Source organism: Leptodactylus fuscus, chromosome 5, assembly GCF_031893055.1.
Source record: "Leptodactylus fuscus isolate aLepFus1 chromosome 5, aLepFus1.hap2, whole genome shotgun sequence".
Lineage (NCBI taxonomy): Eukaryota > Metazoa > Chordata > Amphibia > Anura > Leptodactylidae > Leptodactylus > Leptodactylus fuscus.
The window spans coordinates 130886668-130906094 of record NC_134269.1 but is presented as its reverse complement, the minus strand read 5'-3'; the positions used below and the strand labels follow the sequence as shown (position 1 = coordinate 130906094).

The following is a 19427-nucleotide window of genomic DNA, read 5'->3' as shown; positions in this document are numbered from 1 at the left end:
GGTTAGGACGGGCAGCCTCCTTTACTTCATACGTCCAGCTATGTAGTGTGTCCTCTGACAGACTTCCCGCCACCTCAGCTCCGTATTGTCTGTCCACCTGTATCAGCGGCCTCAGACTTCATATAAAAAGCTAGAGGTCCTCCAATCATAAGTGGAGCGCTATAGTGGGCCAGTCTATGCCGCAGCCCGGCAGGCCAGCTTCCTGCAGCATATGGCTGTATGTAGTGTTCAGGACGTCGTCGTTCCTGCTGCTGGGTAAGTCTAGTGGTATACGCGGCGGGCGCGTGTAGACACGGAGCTGTCAGCCGCTTGTGTGGTGAGCAGTGAGGGGGAGGAGGCGCCTTTCTTCTAGGATTGGCTGCAGTGTGGGCCGCACAGAGAGCAGCTCTGGCGCTCAGCCCTCACACACTAAAATATGGCTGAAGCTGGGACAGGCTTCCTGGAGCAGCTCAAGTCGTGCGTGGTGTGGTCGTGGACGTATCTGTGGACCGTGTGGTTCTTCTTCATGCTCTTCCTGGTCTACATCCTGAGGGTCCCGCTGAAGATCAATGACAATCTGAGCACAGGTAGAGGAGGGGGCACTGCCACGTTCCCTGCACGCAGGAGGGGGGAGACGGCCAGGGAAACTTTCTGCACTTGTGGAAGTGCCTGCACGGCGGGGGCTGCGTGGAGACCCCCGCGGGTACTCGAGCTCTCCGCTCGGCTTCACCGCCACTATTACTCCTTGTCTTATATGTTTTCTTCTTGTGGAGTTTTCAATGGATGACTGTGAGGGTTCCGCTGGGTCCTAGCGTCGACCACTCCGCTGCCTTGTGGGAAAGTTGTGGCGAGTTTACTGCAGTAGCTCGCTATGATGCGCGGTATATCTGCTCTGACTGTGACGTCACTGCCATGTATTAATAGTAATGAACTCAGCCTGATTACTCGATAAAGGTAAATATGGTCACACGGTCAATGTGACTACATAGCAGAGCACTGTATAATAGTCACCGGTTACAAAAAAAAAAACGTGTGAGGTTTCCTCTTCCCTTACAGAACTATTCTTTTAGGGCATATTCACACCTTCAGGTGCAGTTTTACGAGCCATAACCAGAAGTGGATTCGAACAAGCGATACGGTAAGTTCTGCCACCTTTATTCTGTATCTCATGTTGGCTTCCAAAACCTGAATGTGTGAATATACCCTTAATCACCTGTGACTACACCCTTCTAGACTCCTGTACTCCTTTGTAGGTGTTATGGAAAGTAGCAGAGCAGCTTTGTAAACATGACGTTCATGCTCAATGCATTTATCCTTGAGCATCTTTATAGTGTGATCTGGACAAGTCCTAGGTAGCTGATACACCTTGAAAATCTTGTCTACTACATGGCCAAACCATTTATATACCCAGCCATGTGATAGGCTTAGAAAGTCTAGCATTTCCCCATATTCAATAGAAGCAAAGTCTGGCCTCATCTCTGTTGGGCGTTCTGTTCTGTCATAACAGAAAACCATAATTCAAGTCAGGAATGGATCTGTTACATGACACTCTAGTACCCAATAGACCCCTGGCATTTGTGACAGGCTCCTAAAGAAGCCTTCAATGTATATGTGTAATCTGATCCATAATGAAGGGTCTTCTGTGTGTACTGCTAGGCATGCTCTATAGCTTCTAATAGTTCTTGTGGTAAAGGGCTGCCAAAGTAGAACAGTGCATTATTAAAGGGATGTCCCAGGGAGACTAAGAATAATGTCAGGTCCCCAGTCTTTGTTTATCTATGTCTATGCATAAGCACATCAGTCATGTGGTTTGGCCCTTCTACGCAGCCATCTCTATTCAGCTGTCAGGCTTGTGCTCAGACCAAAGGTCAGCAAGATCGGCAACCTAAATGTAGCCCTTCTGTTGGACCCCTGGCAAAAAGAATCGGTGAGTTTACTCTGTTCCTCCAAAGGCTTTAAAAAAAAATAAAAATGACTGGAACATCCTTTTAATGCTTGTACACCAAGACTACCAACTCTACATGGAGACTGAAAAACATTAACTTGTCAACTTGTGTATTCTGGAGGCATTTACTTGCTTTACCTCTTACCGTCTGAAAAGTATCTAGGGGCTTGACTAAGAAGTCTTTTGGCATATAATTTAATGTGAATGTGTGCCAGCGGTGTAAGGAACAAAAAATATCAAATCTGCCTAGCAACTTGTGTCAGACTTATCATGGCATGTCCAGTGTCTTTAGCCTTCTAAATACTTATCTTTTGCACATTTTTAAAAGCGCTTCTAATGCTGTTCACATTTATAAGACTTTGTACTGACTGCTGTTTCTGCTTTTCATTCATAAAAAATGGACCATGCTTTCTTTCTTTTGGTGTATCTGTGGTTTTTCTACCACATTTTGTCATATGGCATTTATTTATTTTTAAATAACATCTGTTAAAGACTGAACCTGAGGTCCATTTTGGCCGACTTCAATGAAAATGTCATGAGTGTTCAAATGCAGTTTTCTGAGTATTTCCTGGCAAAGGTCTTTGATTTTATAGATTTTATATTCTACACCAATTTTCTGGCCAAGAAGGATGATATTGTCATGCACTTGGTGCCTGGTCCTTTCTTGAGCCACAAGCCCTCATCCGCACTTTGCTCGCCACATTGCGGAGATGCCTTGGCCTGACAGATTCAGTTTTCTGGTGCGAGATGGACTGTGGCCCTACTTTGCAGAAATGTGGCTTTTTTAGGAGTCAGCCTTATGATGGCAATTACAAACTAGTGTAAATTTCTGTTCTGTCAAAGGGATGACTAATTTATGAAGGGGCCACAGCCGCTTCATAAATCTTTCATTGCACTAGTTGGGCCTTTTTATTAAGACTGGCATACAATATATCAGTCTCAATAAATTTTTACATTGACTTTAATGTGTGTGTTCTTTTCTAAAATGAACTTGAGCATGCTTCCATTGTAGTTTTTCTTGTGGAGCAACATATATCTAAATATACATATTTGAGGGAATCTTGTCATACTTTTTTATTTTAGTTTTTGGAACTAAACTTGTTTTTGCATCCTATGGTACATTTTGTGAAAAGTGAATAGGACTGGGATGGCTCTTAGCAGAGGGTATGCATTCTCCTAAGGAAGGTTTACTATCATGAATGCCAGAAATCTTACCCATAGTGTTTTTTTTTTTTTTCTCTTTTCTTTTTCTGCAAAGATTTATGAAAACTAATGACAACTTACTGCTTCAACTGAGGTTGTCATCCAGCTTTCTATGGAGCTAAATGCATAGGATATATTGCTGCATAGTTAATGAAGGTCAGTTTCATTTGGGAGTTTCAAAAAGCTCAATGGGAGCCATGATAGGTTTAACATAAATAGGTCCAAAACCCTGTGTCCTATTTTGTGTGTGTAGATATATTTTCATTCTAACAAAGAAAAAAATGTGAAAAAGGCACCTGTAAGTGATGTCTTCTTCATAACCACCATAGGAAAATATATATTCAAAAAAAAGCAAGGAACCATCTTACCCAGGTTAATCTGATGGACACTCTGGGGGTCCGCAGACAAGTGGGAAGCTGGTGTTGGTAAAGGGGATACTTCTTCCCTGCAGAGACAGTGTAGAGCCATTGGATGGAACCACCCTCCGTGTATGTATGTATACACACTTTCCTCAACCCCATGGGCTACAATGACTACCAATCTGTAGCACTGACATCTCACCTGATGAAGGTCCTAGAGAGACTGGTCCTGACACACCTACGCCCCTAGTGAGCTCCTCCAGTTTGTCTATCTGCTGGGCATTGGGGTAGATGATGCCGTCATTCACCTTCTTCAGAGCTCTCTCTCCCCTGGAGAAACCGGGGAACATTGTGAGGATAATGTTCTTTGATTTCTCCAGTGCGTTTAACACCATTCAGCCAGGGTTACTGAGGGAGAAGCTGAACCTTGGTGGAGTGGACCATCACCTGTCCAACTGGATACTACACTACCTCACAAACCGTATGTGAGAGACCAGGACTGTGTGTCTGACCCTGTGATCTGTAGTACGGGGGCACCACAAGGTACAGTTCTTGCCCCATTTCTCTTCCCCACTGTACACTGCTGACTTTAGGCACAACTCATCCAGCTGTTACTTACAGACGTACTCCGATGACTCTGCAATAGTAGGCCTCATCACTGATGGTGACCATAGGGAATACAGAGACTTAAACCGGGATTTTGTAGAATGTGCCATTGGAACCACCTCAGGATTAATGCTGGGAAGACCAAGGAGATGGTGGTGGACTTTAGTAAACGGAGAAGTGCTCCGACCCCAGTGGAGATCCAAGGAACATGTATTGAGATGGTCAGGACCTATAAGTATCTGGGCGTGATCCTCAACAATAAACTAGACTGGACTGGACTGGACTGGAGGCGCTGCACAGAAAGGGCCACAGCAGACTCTACCTGCTTAGGAGGCTGAGGGCCTTCGGAGTCCAGGGGCCACTTCTTAGGGCCTTCTTCAACTCTGTGGTTGCTTCAGCCATCTTTTTTGGTGTGGCCTTCTGGGGGAGCAGTATATCAAACAGGGACAGAAATAGACTTGACAGGCTGATCAGAAGGGCCAGATCTGTCCTGAGGAGCCCCCTGGACCCAGTACAGGTGGTGGGTGTCAGAAGGATAATGTCCTTGGTGACCTCCATGCGGGAGAACAAATCCCACCCTATGTATGGGACCTCAATGGCACTTGGCAGCACTGTAAGTGACCGTCTGCTTCACCCCAAGTGTGAGAAGGAGCGCTATCGCAAGTCCTTCCTTCCAACCGCGACCAGGGTGTATAATCTACATCAGTCCAAGTGAAGATCTCTCTGTACAGAGAACTAATGATTATGATTATGACGTCTTCCTCCTTTCTTCTTCTGTTCCTTAGCTGCTATGGACTCCTAGTATATCTTCTCTTCTCAGCATATGTGTGTCTACGTCTGTAATATATTACTGTGTATTATCCTGTATCTGTATTACTATGCTGCTGTAACATACTGAAATTTCCCCACTGTGGGACTATTAAAGGATTATCTTAAATTTCCTTAGGAGATTCCTCCCTTGTGCTTCCTCCTTACTTCACATCAGGAATGTGGAGATAAGTGTGTTGTTCTGTGGGTCAATTTAAGCAAGCTGTTCCACCGCCCTTGTAAGGGTGGAAGTCAATTGCTGGGGTACCAAGGTTAGGCCTATGGATATACACTCACCGGCCACTTTATTAGGTACACCATGCTAGTAACGGGTTGGACCCCCTTTTGCCTTCAGAACTGCCTCAATTCTTCATGGCATAGATTCAACAAGGTGCTGGAAGCATTCCTCAGAGATTTTGGTCCATATTGACATGATGGCATCACACAGTTGCCGCAGATTTGTCGGCTGCACATCCATGATGCGAATCTCCCGTTCCACCACATCCCAAAGATGCTCTATTGGATTGAGATCTGGTGACTGTGGAGGCCATTGGAGTACAGTGAACTCATTGTCATGTTCAAGAAACCAGTCTGAGATGATTCCAGCTTTATGACATGGCGCATTATCCTGCTGAAAGTAGCCATCAGATGTTGGGTACATTGTGGTCATAAAGGGATGGACATGGTCAGCAACAATACTCAGGTAGGCTTTGGCGTTGCAACGATGCTCAATTGGTACCAAGGGGCCCAAAGAGTGCCAAGAAAATATTCCCCACACCATGACACCACCACCACCAGCCTGAACCGTTGATACAAGGCAGGATGGATCCATGCTTTCATGTTGTTGACGCCAAATTCTGACCCTACCATCCGAATGTCGCAGCAGAAATCGAGACTCATCAGACCAGGCAACGTTTTTCCAATCTTCAATTGTCCAATTTCGATGAGCTTGTGCAAATTGTAGCCTCAGTTTCCTGTTCTTAGCTGAAAGGAGTGGCACCCGGTGTGGTCTTCTGCTGCTGTAGCCCATCTGCCTCAAAGTTCGACGTACTGTGCGTTCAGAGATTCTCTTCTGGCTACCTTGGTTGTAACGGGTGGCTATTTGAGTCACTGTTGACTTTCTATCAGCTCGAACCAGTCTGGCCATTCTCCTCTGACCTCTGGCATCAACAACACATTTCCGCCCACAGAACTGCCACTCACTGGATGTTTTTTCTTTTTCGGACTATTCTCTGTAAACCGTAGAGATGGTTGTGCGTGAAAATCCCAGTAGATCAGCAGTTTCTGAAATACTCAGACCAGCCCTTCTGGCACCAACAACCATGCCACGTTCAAAGGCACTGAAATCACCTTTCTTCCCCATACTGATGCTCGGTTTGAACTGCAGGAGATTGTCTTGACCATGTCTACATGCCTAAATGCACTGAGTTGCCGCCATGTGATTGGCTGATTAGAAATGAAGTGTTAACGAGCAGTTGGACAGGTGTACCTAATAAAGTGGCCGGTGAGTGTACACCTCCCTCTCTTTCCTTTACCAATACAGTCTTCCTGCTCGTCTGCAGATTCCCCCAGAGTGCCCAATCAGTTTAACCTAGATAAGATGGTTCCTCTATTTCTTATATAGTGTGAGTAGGATATTACTATTTGTACATTTTGGAGTTTTAATTATGTATTAAATGTTAAGTTTTAATATTGGATTAATGATGCCCTTACTTTGCTTATTTAATACAGAGTTTCAAAGCGCCCACGTAGACTGGGTTAAAAAAAAAACAAAACACTCCTGTAACATTGCAAATCCAGTCCATTCTGCAGGCAGTATATTATAGAGCAGGAGGTGCTGAGCAGATGATATAAAGTTTGGGGGTGAAGATTCAGTATGCTTAGGAGTTCACTGAGGGAGTCCTACTCTGTGACTTTAGGCTTTCCCAGAGTGCAAATACGATGGAATTACTTGAAGTCAATGCATCTGAGAGCAGCTTTAAAAGCGAACTGATAAAGCGAGGGTGTTTTGCTACAAAGTGTGACTTAAAATTGTGACTTTAGATTCAGGGACTTCAGATTTTTCTTAATTTTTTTGTAGGGGAGCCTTCACACGGAGTAACGCGCCGCTGATTTTGTCCTAAGTACACGTGTAAGCCATTGAGTTCATTGTGTGTGTGGTGGTTTTTTTTTTTTTTTTTTTTTTTTGTTTTTTTTTCCCCCTTGTATAACGCATGTAATTTTGCATGTGTAAATTACGTGCGCAAAATTGCACGCGTTATGCAAAAAAAAAAACCCATTGAACTCAATGGCATACTAGATTTTACACGTGTATTTGGGACAAAATGAGCGTCGCATTACTCCGTGTGAAGGCTCCTTAATAGTCCCCATTATCTAAGATGTGCTCAGTGTTTAGAAACATGGTCCAATGTACATCTTACTCCTGGTATGTTCTGTTTGAGCAGCTGTGTGAGGGGTCATACTGCTGTGCAAAATTTGAAAGCACAGATCCTGGACCTAAATGAGCAAATCTAGTTTTTAGGGAATTATGCACTGTGATAGACCCTTTTATTATCTAATATTAAAGGGATTCTACCATTAAAAAACTTTTTTCTGTGGATAACACGTCGGAATAGCCTTTAGAAAGGCTATTCGTCTCTTACCTTTAGATGGGATCTCCGCCGCGCCATTCCTTAGTAATACTGGTTTTTACAGGTATGTAAATTAGTTCTCTGGGGGCGGGCCCCAGCGCTGAAAATGCGATGAGGGTGTCCCCACCGCTGCCCGAGAACAGGATCCTGTGCCGCCTCTGTCTTCTGCTGAATCCTCCCCTTCTTCCTTCAGCACCGTCACCTCTGTTGGCTCTTACACTAGTAGAGCTGACTGCGCATGATCCTATCATTAAAATGTTTTTTTTTTTTTTTTTGTTTTTTTTTCTCTAACACATAGGCTATTCTTCTCCTACCTTTAGATGACTTGTCTGTGCTGCTGTTTGGTAGAAATCCCGGTTTTCTTCGGTATGTAAATGAGTTCTCTTGCAGCACTGGGGGGCGTCCCCAATGCTGTGAGAGAAATCTACAGCGCCGCCTCCATCTTCGTCTGGAATGACCTCTCCCCACATCTTCTTCCGGCGCTGGGGTCAAACTTCTACGCATGCGCAGTTGGCTTTGCATCGGGCCTTAGGCAGAGCCAACTGCACTTGCCCGCACCCATTTTTTTTGTGGCCACTTGCACTCTGTACTCCGTTGAACTACAGGAGTGTACTGCACATGCGCAGTACGCTCGTGTAAGCGGCCACAAAAAAGATGGCTGTGGGCATGTGCAGTCGGCTCGGCCCGATGGCAGAGCCGACTGCGCGTGCGTAGAAGTTTGACCCCAACGCCGGAAGAAGATGCGGGGAGAGGCTGTTCCAGATGAAGATGGAGGCGGCGCTGGAGATTTCTCTCACAGCAGTGGGAATGACCCCAGTGCTGCGAGAGAACTCATTTGCATACCGAAGAAAACCGGGATTTCTACTGAACGGCGGTGCAGAGAAGACATCTAAAGGTAGGAGAAGAATAGCCTTTCTTAAGGCTATTCCTATGTGTTAGTCAGAAATAATAGCATTTTAATGACAGGATCCCTTTAAGGATTCAGTAATGACTGGGTCTGTTCCACAGGATTAACGCATAGCAAATGTTTTGCCAGTTAAGAGTTCTAAAACAGAGCCTGAAAACTATAAGCTGGTAAGCTACACCTCAGTGATCAACCTCTATGTAGAGGTCCATTCTAGACTGGACATGGGTAAAGTGGTGGACGTGGTGTATCTGGACTTCTGAGATTCTTTTGATACTGTACCACATAAAAGGCTGGTATACAAGATGAGAATGTTGGGACTGAGGGAAAACATGCGTTTGAGTCCACAATGGCTCACTGATGGGGAAACAGAAGGTACTTAAAAGGATTCTACCATTAAAAACCTTTCTGTGGATAAGACGTCGGAATAGCCTTTAGAAAGGCTATTCGTCTCTTACCTTTAGATGTGATCGCCGCCGCGCTGCTCCTTAGAAATACCGGTTTTTACTAGCATGTAAATTAGTTCTCTCGCAGCAATGGGGGTGGGACACCTCTATCTTCTGCTGGATCCTCCCGTTCTTTCTTCGGCAGCGTCACCTCTGATGCCTGCGCAGTTGGCTCTGCCAGTGAGACACGAGCAGAGCCGACTGCGCATGCTGGCCGGTGGCCATCGTTCCGAGGCCGCAATTGCGCGCATACGCAGTCGGCTCTACTAGTGTCTCACTGGCAGAGCCACCTGCGCAGGCGTCAGAGGTGACGCCGCTGAAGAAAGACGAGTAAAGAAGGGGAGGATCCAGCAGAAGATCGAGGCGTCGCAGGATCCTGTTCTCGAGCAGCAGTTGGGACACCCTCATCGCATTTTCAGCGCTAGGGCCCACCCCCATCGCTGTGAGAGAACTAACTTACATACCAGTAAAAACCGGTCTTTCTAAGGAACAACGCGGAAGAGATCACATCTAAAGGTAAGAGACGAATAGCCTTTCTGTGGACGTCTTATCCACAGAAAAAAGGATTTTAATGGTAGAATCCCTTTAATCATAAATGCTCAGACTAGGTCACAGTCACCAGTTGGGTGCCACAGGAAACAGTATTGGGTCCTCTCCTGTTTAATATGTTTATTAATGACCTAGTACGGCGTTGCTGTGCAGAAGGACGTTCCTGACAAAGTGTCAGAAACGACCTTCTAACGATGAAGAGCTACGGTACCAGTACCAATAGCTCTTCACCCGGGGCACAAATTGGGAAAGTCGGCTTTCCAGCGGTATATAACACTGCATGTGCCCAAATCCATGAAAGGTCCTCTTTAAGCTGATATCCAGTAACTAGGGCTGGGCAATACATTTAATTTAAAGAGGACCTTTCACCACTTTTGGGCACATGCAGTGTTATACTGCCAGAAAGTCGACAGTGCGCTGAATTCAGCGCACTGTCGGCTTTCCCGATCTGTGCCCGGTGTACAGAGCTTACGGTGCCGGTACCGTAGTGCTCTATGGTCAGAAGGGCGTTTCTGACCATTAGCCAGAGACGTCCTTCTGCCTCGCGGCGCCTATCGCGCTGTGCTGTGGAGCGGGGAGGAACGCCCCCTCCCTCTGCTCACACAGCTCGTCCATAGACGAGTATTATCAGGAGATAATACTGACAAGTTACTTTCCATGGCCACATACACAGGCCTGTGTACTATAACAGGTCTGTGTTGAGAGCTGTGAGCCTATGGCAAAATTCAGGATAGGTCCTATATCTGTCTTGTGGCCCAGGCTCCAAGCAGGAAATAAATCTGTCTGTGAAGGGCACAGGCTGCATGTGAATTTCTATGTGTCACCCGTGTAGTTCTCTGAGACCCTGCGATGTTCACGTGCATGTAGCCTATTCCTTTGTTTCTTTAAACTTATATTGCCATGAAAGTACATATTCACTGTTCATATTAGTTTTAAAGCTTCTGTTTTACTGTCCTGAGTAAAATCTAATTTTGGTGGTAGCTAAAGTAATGTTTCTTAATTGGGGCTGCATGTACTTATAAGTCATACACTGGGTACTAATAGGTGAATACATGAAAGACTATAGATTTAGGAAAAGATTATGTTGGTTGTGGCGCCCTGCATGGCTCGATCATGCTTCTATCAAGCATATCCATGTATCCCTTTTTTTTTATTTTATTTTTTTCTCTTTTAATAGAGGAAACCTCGATGCTTTGTTTAATGCTCCTTCCAGGTAGCTAATGGCTAATGCACTTAGAAATTTTCATCTTGTACTTGATTTTTTTTTTTTTTTTTTTTTTTTCCCCACATGTAAAAAAAATAAAAAAAATAAAATAAAAAAGTGATTGAAGTCAATGGGAGTCTTATTTTTACACGTGTATTTTGCCAAAATACATGCACGTTTACTTCGTGTGAACGGGCCCTAGTCTTGATGTTAAAAATTCTTGCATGTTAAATACAGTTAAACCTTGCTTAGATAGAAAACCACATCACAGTACTGTACTCAAGTTTTTCCACAACCCCCCACTCCCCTGTGCATACACACTAAGCACCATGAGTAGCACAAAGTGAAATAACACCATGTTTTATTTGTTCTTCTTTGGTCTGACTTGCATTTTGCTTATTGTGGAATTAATATTTTTGCTTTGGGACGCTATTTAAAAACATATTTTCTTAAATATTTTAGTCTAATCTTGTGCACTGTCTTGTGTTAAACTTATTGGCAGTTGATGACTAGATCTGGACTTCCTCCTGTGGTTAATATCTCCTCCGAAGTGAACCCAGCAGTTAGACCATCTGATAAGAGTTGTAGCACCGCACATCAAAAAAAGATTGCAGTCTACATAGACCACTATTGTGAAGGGGTGGATTTTGAAGCGAAATCTGCTGTCAAAATCAGCCTCTTTGCCCCCGTGTGAACTAGCCCTTACACTTTGCTTTGTAAAGCTAGGTTAACACTACTGTTATTTAATGTCAGTTGCTCTCAACTGTCACAAGATGTGAGTAACAGATATTAAATGACAGATGCGGACAGTCCCTTCCAGCGGGGCTTTGTCTGCATTCCCCCTACCATGTTTAAAAATACAAAAAAAAAACCCACAAAAAAAACAAACCCTCAATAAAAGCTTCTTTTCATCATGTTTTTTACTTTTCTGATGGAAAACTTCTTCTCTTACAAAAGTAAACAAACTTGATGAAAGACAGCGTCCATCGTGTTATATTGGAGTGGGAATGGACACAGACTGAGGGGCTCTGTTTGTGTCCATTACTTCGCTACAGTTAATGTCTGTTGCTGTCACCCTCATACTCTTAACAGCAGTGGACATTAACAATGGTAGTGTGAACTTAGTCTAACGGTGTATAATTGCATGGCAGAAACCCATCTCCAGGCAAAAGGACTTGCAATAGAAAAGCAATCCAGTCTGCCAGTAACTTGTATGGATGGAAAATGTCCTTTTATTTAAAGAGGACCTTTCACCATTTTGCCCATAGGCAGTTCTATATACTGCCGGAAAGCTGACAGTGCGCTGAGTTCAGCGCACCGTCGGCTTTCCCGATGTGGGCCCAGTATGAAGAGCTTACGGTCCCGGTACTGTAGCTCTTCTATGGTCAGAAGGGCGTTTCTGACTGTTAGCCAGAGACGTCCTTCTTCACAGCACAGCCAATCGGTGTCAAGCATTGTGTGTGTGTGTGCGCTGAAACAGTAAAACTGTTCGCTAGTTATAACAAGGAAAACCGCATCCAATATTTCCTCTATTTTATCTTTGGAAGCTGCTGCTGTTGGAGTTTACTAGAGCTGGCAGTGGTTTTGCCTTACAGGGAGGTTTTTGCTGATGAATGCTCTCATAGCTGGTGTGTGTAAAGTGATACACCTGTGTTTTGTGTGGTGGTTTTTTTTTTTTTAATTTTTTTTTTTTTTTTTGGGGGGGGGTGTTTTTGCTTCTTGGTTTGTGTGTTTTGGGTTTTTTATGTGTGTGGTTTTTTGTTTTTTTTTTTTTTTTTTTTTTTTTTTTTTTATAAAAAAAAAAACTCAACCTCCAGATCATTTCCAACATTGGTGGAAATTGGGCTAAAATATTACTCTTCTGGTGGTGCTACAAAATGTTCCTTCTAAGCCTTGTCAGCTGCTGAGTGGAGCGGTTACGGAACTTGTAAAGTTTTCATCAATGGTGGACATACTTGGCAACTTCTGCAAAAATTAGTATGTCTGTTGCAGACCATACCCCTGGGTTCTGAGTTTTGCCTCCTTTGACAATATAATGCTCTTATCCCCCCCCCCCCACACACACACACACAGTGAATTGTGCTTTTATGCTCTTTCACAGTATATTGCCCCCATATATCACTCACTACAATGCCCCATTTATGATCTGCTCATAGAATAATTCTCTAAGTTGCCTATTGTGTACCCCATAGGGATATTTTTCCCTTAGTGTCCCCCACACAGCGTATTGCCCCCACATAGTGTAATGTGTCCCCACAAACAATATAATGTCCAGCTGGATTCATTACTCACCATGCAGCTTCTCATTTCTCCTCTGCTCCAGGAAGTGTCATCAGCGCTTAATATCAAGAGCAGAGCAATGAAAAATAAATTCTTACTCACTGCTTGCTCCCTGGTACACCAATGGGCGCTTATAGTGGTACTAATGGAAGTGGGGATAACCTGCTTGGGTAGAAAGACTGTTCAAATTATAAAGTACTGGTGTCGCCCATACACAGCATGCACCTTTTTGAAAACTTTGGTGGTACACCTAATGGCCACAGTGTGGCATCCATGCAGAGCTGAAAATCTGCCCTCCCCCATTAACTAATTAATTAATATTACTTGCAACATAATATAGCCATTGAGCCGTGGGGGGTGGCCAGGGTTTCAGCTTCATGCAGTAGCTGATTTTACATATTGATAATGAGCGGCAGAATATAGCAAAATACAAGTCCATGAAGTTAAATAAAAAAATGCAGTTTAAAAATGCCTTGTCTAGTCTTCCAAAGTAGCCCTTTTGCAGTCTACTGACCAGCAGGGGATGTGTCCATAATCCTTTCTTGCTCCTGGGCAAATATTGCAATATAATTTGTGAATACATCTTACAGCACATTCAAAGAGAAGCTGTCACATGGGGAAATACTTCACCAATAGCTGCTCCGGTTTCACAATGTTTAGCAGGATATTCCTACCCTAGACATTTATGACACCTCCCACAGAATGTGCCGTAAGCTGGTAGTGGTGTACATCTGTGACCCACCCTACCTCCAGAAGGGGTGCTGCTGTTTCTAACTTGCAAAGAGGCTAAGGCCCCATTCCCACAGAGTAACGCACCGCTCATTTAGACAGGTATACACGAGTCAGAGCAAGGCGCTTCAAAACAGATCCCATTGACTTCAATGGGTGCCGGCTTACGCGCGCTACACATTGATTTCAATGTGTAGCGTGCGTAAGACCGGCACCCATGGAAGTCAATGGGATCTGTTTTGAAGCACCTCGCTTTGACAAGTGTATACGTGTCTAAATGAACCGCGTGTTACTCCGTGGGAACGGGGCCTAAATGAAAGAACCGCAGACTTTCATTCTCTTCCTGGATATGGTGGGCTGCCTCTTCGGATGGCCTGGGGTTATGGAAATGGATGTGGTTCCCAGTGATGAGATATGCATATATCAAACATTTAGAAATACCTATGTTTGGAATGCTCTTAAGACTGTAACATTAATTTTTTTTTTCTTCTTCTTCTTCTCCCCCCCCCCCCCCCCCCTTTCCTTTATCTCTATTTTCTTGTTCGTTAGTTTGTGTCCTACTACCAAGCTATTGACCATGGAGAAGAAACTGTCACTCATAGCTGGTGGTAGGAGGAGAAAACCTAACTAAATTGGCTGTGGAGAGCAAGCGTAGGACTTTAAACGGTGCAATGTGGTAATGCTGTATCTTGTAGTTTGACATTTTAACCCTTTACTACCACAGCCATTTTTTAGTTTGTTTTTGTGAATGGAAAATTAAGACTAGGTCCAAGTCTACATTGTCTCTGTTTGAAACTCCATTGCAGGCTCAGAAAAAATTTCTGCATGGAGGAATTTATTTTATTCTTTTTTTTCTTAGCTGCTTTCAGTTTCAAAATGATGAAACCTGGTGGACCCCTTGACTTTAATGGGGTCTTTCAATGTCTGTGTACAACAGCTGTTTTAGTGGTCTTTCTCCCTGTTCTTTGGGTCCAAATGCTAGTGGGAACCTAGCATAAACTGACTCAATCTCTTCTATTTTATTTATATATATATATTTTTTTTTTATACTCGAGTATATACAGTACTTTTTTTTTTTTTTGCTTTATTAATCTTGTATAACATCTCTTGACCGTTTTTCCTAGAAATTGATTAGAGCAGCTTTTATTCAGCTAAGTGAAGGCCACTTGTCCTACTACTAATGCTACTATGAACCTCCACAACTGTGTGTAACTTGGCCACAGTGTGGCACTGTATTTTCAACAAATGTCATTACATCACGTAAAGTGGAACTCAGATGAAAAGTCATACAATTTTCAGTGTAATGTAATGGCTATGTATAAAATATATTATTCTTTAGATACACTCATGGTCAGCTTGGCTTGTGGTGTTGTTGGTTGTCAGAGTGGATATTAGTGGAGGCGGTAAAAGTACAAACCATATACAGGAGAAAAAAATATATAAAAATCCAGTAATCCTCTTTATTAAATACAAATATGCTTAAAAAAATCCCTAAATATATAATTCCATATTACTCATTAAAGACATAAGGGCCCAGATTTCTTCATAGTCTGAATGCATGAGTAAGTCCATTTATACAAGTAATCCCCCAATATAGTATACACCTATCAGGAGGAAGACTTGTTCTCATAAATGGTGATAACTGAGGATACTACTTCATAATAAACATAAAGGATATATAAAATGCAGACCAACATGACCAGAACCAATTGGATTTCTACACAGGTTATATACAGTGTAGATAAGCCTCAATTCATTTGATTGTTGGACTGCCTATGCTAATATGATATACCCTGTCGTAGGAGCAGAATAGCAAAAATGAAGGCATTGTTGGATCAGTCACATGACTGACATAAATGGTGGGGTCAGTTGAGTTATCATCAGGGTGTCCAATGATGCATTATGCTGTGCTATTTTTATCTGAGAAAATATGAGAGCCACAAAAATCAATGTGAACACTGCTTTATACCCTTCAGAGAACTAGGGGTGATCGGTCTTGGCAGGCATCATAGTCTATCTTCCATGTACAAATGATAAGACACCCCCCCCCCCCTTATTTTAGGGAGGGTCCTGTTTATTTATCTTGTATAGTGCCGACATATTCTTACCAGTTGGTCAGTACAGTTTAGTTTTATGTGGAATTATAAAGATAAATATTATTCCTGAAGAAACTTCTTATACAGTTGGATTTCTGCTTCATCTTGGAGATAGTATTATTCATGCTGTATATTGTTCTAGAACCTGAGACATTATCCCAGGAGACTGATTTCCAATAACTGCAAATGGCTTTTTTTCCAACCAATGCAAGACCTTTTATTCAGTTGCTTTGTAGCTGTAGACTCTCAAATTTGGTAAATTTCAGATTTTTTTTTTTTTATTTTTTCCCAATCTTCTAGGTCTTTCAGTACTTGTATTGTAAATTGTGCTTTATGTTGCTTCTATGCATACCACATTCTTCCAGTTTTCGATAAAGATGTTGTCTTTCCTTGGGGATATACAGTGAAATGAAAGATTTGTATACTATAGAGTAAAACCAAGCTTTGGTCCTGCTTTGTAAATGAATTAGCCTAGGTTTATTGGTAATATTCCATTGAATGTATTGTCTACTTGGCTCCTCATTTCCACTTGCCTATGTGAATGTGCAAGTGCAAGGCTGCCCTCTGTAAGAAAGGGGATGTCTCCTTTTCATTGTGGCTTTGGTGACAAAGGAATTCCTATTTGAATTACTCTGCTTTCTGCGAGCCCCCTCCTAGGCTTTGGTTAACAGCAGTCGGTCATTGCAGTGTCCTGACGTCATTCAGTGTGTGCATAAGCTGTGCTATTGTCTTAGGAGAGAGAGTAGGGCTGTGGACTGCAGTATCTGGTTTCTGCTACCTATTTCTGCCTCACTGCATCATACAAGAGACACATTGGCCTTCGCTTGCCCATTGGACTGAAAATAGAAGCTCATGATTTTTTCTCTCCATCAAGAGGGCTCTTTCTGTGTGGGTGCGAGTGCTCTGCAGCCTCCAGCTTTGGAGGAAGGTATCTGGCAGCTGGATAGCTGGAGCTGCATTGTCTGGCTTCATGAACCCTGCTGTGTGAAAGACTCCTATATTAACTCCATCATTTCATCCTAATTTATTAATTCCGGATCTGCAGCCAGCCATGTTTGGTACAGAATCCTCTTGTAAGTAAATGATTCCTGAGGTTTTCTTATCGTTCCCACTATATTGTCCATGTAAGCTGTGATTATGTTGCATTTTTAGTAGTGTATGTTAGGCTTTATCCTTCTAGCTGCAAAGCAAGTAATGGAGAGGCGACGGTTTTCCCAGGATTTATTGACAGAGGGAAACATGTCAGTGATTCCTCTCAGCCAGTAATGGATACATCTTTGGATGTTCCTTTCTACCACTGGGCTCTGTCTGTCGGGAAGGATGCAGGATAAAGATGCTGCTTGCTTCTAGCTGAAATAACGGATGATCCTGACAGCTTACCCAGTTATGGCCCGTCTTCTATTTTATAAGTACATTATTCCTTGTACCTATTGTGTGTATTACTTGGTAAGCTAGCGGATTAGTCTGTTTGCCGTGCTGTTTGATGATGGGTTTTATGTTCCTCTTGGTGCCTCCATCACACATTAAAGTACATGATCTCTACCAATGAATGTTATATAACATTTGTATCACTGAAGGGTTATACAACTGCCATTACAGAGTCTGGCATTGGTTAAAATACCACTTTTTTTTTTAGGACTTCTATATAGGCCATAAAGCTTAGACTTTACAGTGTATAACTGCACAAAGAATATGCATCAAACACGTGTATGCTCTTTATATAGAGGCACGCGTATAAAACAGTAATGTGCTGTATAGACTATGGGATGTATTTATTATCCCTCCACATTCGTCTACTAATAAAGCTCTGGAAGAGAATTGCTTTTTTTTTTTTTTTTTTTTTTTTTTCCTGTCATGGTGCTGCAATGAAATCTGCAGGTGCACACAGCCCATTGTGTGGGCAGAGCAGTACCAGACAGCCTTTCATAGTCACCAGTGATCTGACCTTGCCACATGCCAGTCACCTTAATATGGCTTCCTGACCGCTCAGGGAATACAATGTGGCACAGAGTCTGACTGTATAGAATATGACCTTTATTACAATGTTTAATATGGGACAACATTGGGAAATGTAGGGTTTTGTAGATTTGGATGGATTTACTTGATGTCTTAATGGTTTACGGCATAAAATGACATGACTGTACATGCATGGATATAGATGGATGCTGCTGTAATATGGACCATCCCACTCAATATACTTGGTCTGATGTATAGGAAATCACTGCTTCACATTTACTGTTGAGCTGCAGCATTGTTTTGTCTTTTTGGATTGCCGGTTGTGTGTACAACTCTGAAACTGCAGTCACAGCAGCAAGAAGAAGATGCTGCTGGACTGTTAGCAATGGCTGCAGTAGACCTGAAAGCCTTCCCTCTGTACGAGGCAACCTGTGCACTATTCCTTCTGGATGATTCCATTGGTATAGCTTCCAATGCCTTTGTATATTACAGTATCCTCTGTGCAGAAAGGCTGCTTCCTTTTATCTTTTGCACATGGTTTTCTATTAAAGCCACAGACCTACTATCTGTTTGCTTTCTGCTGCTAGCTGTTTCTGTTTCCATGGCAACCAGATTGCTAATAAAGAGGAGGGGGTTGCTATTGTGCTCTTTCTAGCATGCCAGCAGCAGAACGCATGAGACTGGGGGTGTACGCAGATGCATTACCTGCAATTTACATTACTTATGAAAGGCATAGAAAACAACCTATGAAGGGATGTGTTCAGGCTGCAGCAGCTTTCATTCCTATTGCAGAGTAATATGTGTTTATTTCGACATATTCTGGAAATAGGAACAGTAGTCATCATTTAGGTCTACTAAATAGATTATAAAAATTGTAAATCTGCTAACATAGCAATACATTTTTGTTATATAATTTTTTTTTTTTTTTTTTTTTTGTTTCCTTGGGGATCTTTCATAAAGGAGACTAGCCGCTGATTATGTAACTTCTGTTATGTTGTGTTAAGTGTTACTACTATCTCTGCAAATCATGGATGAGAGGGGAATAATCTCCAAGCCAAGATATTTTGTGTACACACACACACAATTTGCTGTTACCAATTTTGGGTGGAGTCAGGAAAAAAGTTAGTTAACCATTTCAAATTAAAATGCTTAATAAATATCCATCTCTTATTTTATAATATTGGATGCTGTCTGAGGGGTCTTGCTTGGATTCTTTTGTTACATAGGACATTGAAGCCTCTCTTTGTGTTCTTTTCCTCTTGCAGTATTAAAATCACTGGCTTATTGGTGGTTTCTAAGTAGCAGAAGTGAAACCTGGAAAAAAATTAACCATGAAGAAGATGAAGATGCTAGTTTTTACATTTCATGACTACATTGTGAAGGCATGGAAAAGCTTCACTTTTTAATATAGTTATGGAGGGGAAATTACACTATTATCGACTAGGGCCTAAATAATTTGTAAAGCCCCGGTTCACATCTGTGTTCGGTATTACATTCGGGGAGTCAGCTTAGGGACCCGCCTGAACAAAATACTGAACGTATAAAAAAAAGCAGTTAGGTAAGAAAGCATGATTTGGTTAGGTAGGATCCACATGGATCCTATACACCATAATGGGGTCCATGTGGTTTCTGCTCAGTATCCACACAAATCATGTGGAGAGAAAAGTGGTTCTTGCAGTACTTTTCTCTTCGCATGATTAGAGCGGAAACCACACGGACTCTATAGTCTATAGA

The 19427-nt window shown here is 42.7% G+C and overlaps 1 protein-coding gene across 4 annotated transcripts in view; it reads left to right on the top strand.

Annotated features, from left to right (window-relative positions):
• The first annotated feature begins 358 nt into the window (after window positions 1-358).
• ST7 (suppression of tumorigenicity 7) overlaps window positions 359-19427 on the top strand; it is a 90618-nt gene continuing 71549 nt past the window's right edge. Inside the window, exon 1 of one of the 4 annotated variants that reach the window (XM_075274265.1) lies at window positions 359-566. In XM_075274265.1, the coding sequence (XP_075130366.1) occupies window positions 416-566 (151 nt within the window). In that variant the 5' untranslated portion in view covers window positions 359-415. Of the gene's footprint in view, window positions 567-911; window positions 934-16400; window positions 16811-19427 lie in introns of those variants that run through there. The other 3 variants (XM_075274264.1, XM_075274268.1, XM_075274267.1) reach the window with 3 other exon arrangements.